Source organism: Rutidosis leptorrhynchoides, unplaced genomic scaffold (genome assembly GCF_046630445.1).
Source record: "Rutidosis leptorrhynchoides isolate AG116_Rl617_1_P2 unplaced genomic scaffold, CSIRO_AGI_Rlap_v1 contig248, whole genome shotgun sequence".
NCBI classification, from domain to species: domain Eukaryota; kingdom Viridiplantae; phylum Streptophyta; class Magnoliopsida; order Asterales; family Asteraceae; genus Rutidosis; species Rutidosis leptorrhynchoides.
This window is the reverse complement of record NW_027266497.1, coordinates 78976-82437: the sequence shown is the minus strand read 5'-3', so window position 1 is coordinate 82437 and position 3462 is coordinate 78976. Positions and strand designations below refer to the sequence as shown.

General features: G+C 29.8%; 1 protein-coding gene across 1 annotated transcript; it reads right to left on the bottom strand.

Moving 5' to 3' along the window:
* Nucleotides 1-382: 382 nt before the first annotated feature.
* LOC139882253 (uncharacterized) lies at nucleotides 383-1029 on the bottom strand (the record flags this gene model as incomplete). Its single annotated transcript, XM_071866611.1, has 3 exons — nucleotides 783-1029; nucleotides 599-679; nucleotides 383-483 (listed from the first exon to the last, which is right to left on the bottom strand). Coding segments are annotated over exons 1-3 (429 nt in total), but the record flags the coding sequence as incomplete, so codon positions are not given.
* Nucleotides 1030-3462: the final 2433 nt, after the last annotated feature.

The window sequence follows — 3462 nt, the reverse complement described above, 5'->3', positions numbered from 1 at the left end:
TCCTTTCTAACTACTCTCTCCCACATGAGTCTAGGTCTCCCTCTCCCACTCCTCTCTGTTCCTATATCTATGTTCTCACCTTTTCGAATGGGAGCTTCTCTAGGTCTACGCCTCACATGTCCAAACCACCTAAGTCTATCCTCTCTTATCAAAGTCTATAGGTGCAACGTTTAAATCGCTTTTTATAGTCTCATTTCGGACTTTATTCCTTAGAGTAAGTCCACTCGTCCACCTTAACATCTGCATCTCTGCCACTTTAATCTTGTGCTCTTGTTATTTCTTTATCGGCCAACATTTGCTCCCATATAGAATAGTTGGTCTCACTGATGTTCTATAGAACTTTCCTTTTAGCCGACTCGACATATGTCGATCCACAAGATACCTGTTGCACTTCTCCATTTTGCCCATTCTGCTTGTATACGGTGGGTGACATCCCTGTCAACCTCTCCATCTTCTTGTAGGATAAATCCTCGATATCAGAACCTATCACACCTCGGTACATCCACTCCTCCTAGCTGAATCATACTAGTCTGACTTCTCCCTTCTCCACCGAAGTTACAGTGCATATATTCCATCTTACTACGACTCGACCTGAAACCTTTCGACTCTAAGGTTTCCCTCCATAGCTCTAACTTCTCATTTACTCCCTCTCTGCTCTCATCTATCAAAATGACATCATCTGCAAATAACATACATCACGGTATGCCATCATGGATATGTCGAGTCAGGACATCCATCACTAAGGTGAAAAGATATGGACTTAGAGCCGAGCCTTGATGAACCAATGGTGATTGGGAAATCAGGCGTGTCTCCTCCATTCGTCGGGACACTAGTCCGTATCCCCTCATACATATCTTGGATAAGGTGGATATATTGACTAGATACCCCTTGCTCGACCAAAGCCCACCAAAGGATGTTTCTATGGACTCTATCATACGTCTTTTCTAGATCGATGAACACCATGTGATAGTCTTTTTTGCTGCTTCTATACATCTCCATTAAGTCCCTAACAAGAAAGATTGCCTCCATGGTTGACCGTCCAGACATGAAGCCAAACTGGTTTTCAAATATCGTAATAGTAGCTCTCACTCTATGTTCAATGACCCGCTGCTCGCGGGCTTTTGTATATAATATATATATATATATATGAGTACAGTTGTATGTAGATAACTATGTAATGTAAAGTGAGTATGTAATGTAAGGGTGAGTATGTAGAGAACAATTAAAGAATTTTTACGTTTTAGTTCATAAACATATAACACGCACAAATTTAAAAATACATTAAAAAAAAAACAATAAGAAAACTAAGTACATAAAAATCATACCAACTCTTGTTCTAAAAACCTAATTTTTAGAGATCTTAAAGCTTTAAAAGAACAAAACATGGTTTAAAAGGAAGCCATTATAAATGAAAGGACAATTTTGAAAATTAAATTATCATATAATAATACTAAATATTATAGTATAGATAAGTAACAGATGATTGTGGTGATTAAAATTATATTATGATATTATTAAATTTTATAATGATAATTAATTATATAAAATATAATTTATTTAATTATCGTATAAGTTAAGGTGTGTTTTGAGTCAAAATAGATGAGAGTATATTAAAATGAGACGAAGACCTAAAGTCGTTATTCCTCTCTCCTTCTTGACTTAATTCTATTAAGTCGATGAGTGTGTATTAAAATGAGACGAAGACCTAAAGTCGTTATTCCTCTCTCCTTCTTGACTTAATTATATTAAGTCGTTTGATTTCTTTCTTTGCATTTCCTCCCATTTCACTTATATAAACTCATTTTTTTCATCTTGTTGGGTGTGATTTCACCTGACAGATGAAGCCTGTAATCGTCGTGAATTAAGTTCATTTTCTTTCGTATGTACCTATAGATTTTTCGAAAAAATTAAAATCCTAACATATACATCTTGTTGGATTTGGATTGTTTGGTATTTATATTTGTTGAATTTTGTAATATTTTTTAAAAAAATTTTAAACGAACAGATCGAGATCGGCTCGGGATTGGAACCGAGCTGGACTCAGACCTAAATTTTGAAGATTGAAAAGTTTTGAGGCTCGATTCGGTTCGACTCGTAATCTTGACAAACTCGAACCGAACCGGACCGAACAGCCCGTTTTCCCAACCCTAATGATTACGTCTGAATTACACAATTATTGATCATACATCTTTGGCATGGTGGCTGTATTGCTTTGGTTTTTACAGAACTGACTATGAATTGCATGAAATTTACATCAATCTTTTTTTGCATAAAGTATTGTGTTATCTTATCGATCATATCCATTCTAATTAAGTAGTTTGTACCTCTTTCGCGGTGACGTTAATAAATTGATACGATAATTGCTTTTTGGTAAATAAACAACATACATAATAGAGATGGATTATTTGATTTTCAAAACAATATCCACGATGATCAGTGTTTGAATCTTCTGTCTGATAATAGAGAGATTTTTTCAATTTATTTCAGTTGTAATTTAATTATAAATTTTATTGTCAAATCAACATCCAGCACATGGCGTTTTATTAACGAATAATAATTTGACACATGTATATAAAAACTTTGAGTTTAATTAGGTTTCAAGTTACAATTTTAAGTCAATGATATTATTTTTTTTCCTTTTCTAATTAGAAAATCAAAATACAATAAAAACATAATGATTCCTAATAAAATTCTACCAACTATTTTTTTTTAATATAATAATTTTATTTCTAATCAATTTATTATCAATTATTTTAAAAAAATCCTAATAAAATTATAATACACTATATTTTTTATTTTTTTATTAAATAATTTTTCGTAATAAAATTTCAGTATATTCTTTTTTCCTATTCAAGCGGGCATATTGTTAAAAAAAATATTCCTAATCAAATAATAATATATATTATTTTTTCTAATTTTTTATTAAACTATATTTCTCATTTAGAACTTTGAGTTTAATTACGTTTCAAATTACAATTTTAAGTCTATGATTTTTCCTATTCTAATTAGGAAATCAAAACACAATAAAAACATATTCCTAACAAAATTATAATACACTATATTTTTTCTAATCTTCTTATTTTAAAATTTTTCCTAATTAAAATCCATTATATTCTTTTTTTCTATTCCTAAATAAAACGGGCACATATTCCTTTTTTTCTATTCAAACGGGCATATTGTTAAAAAAAATTATTCTTAATCAAATTAAAATATATATTAATTTTTTTCAAATTTTTTTATTAAATTATTATTCCTAATAAAAATTCGCTATATTTTTTTTCCTATTATTAATTAAAATGGACATATCTTATTTTTAATTTTTTTTTAATTCTAATAGGATTGTAGATTTTGAAATAAAATCAAAATAATTCTAATTGATTTAAAGTTAAAATAATTTTCTTTTGATATAATATTTGACATAAATTTAATAATATTTAATGCAAATAATTATTATATAATTTT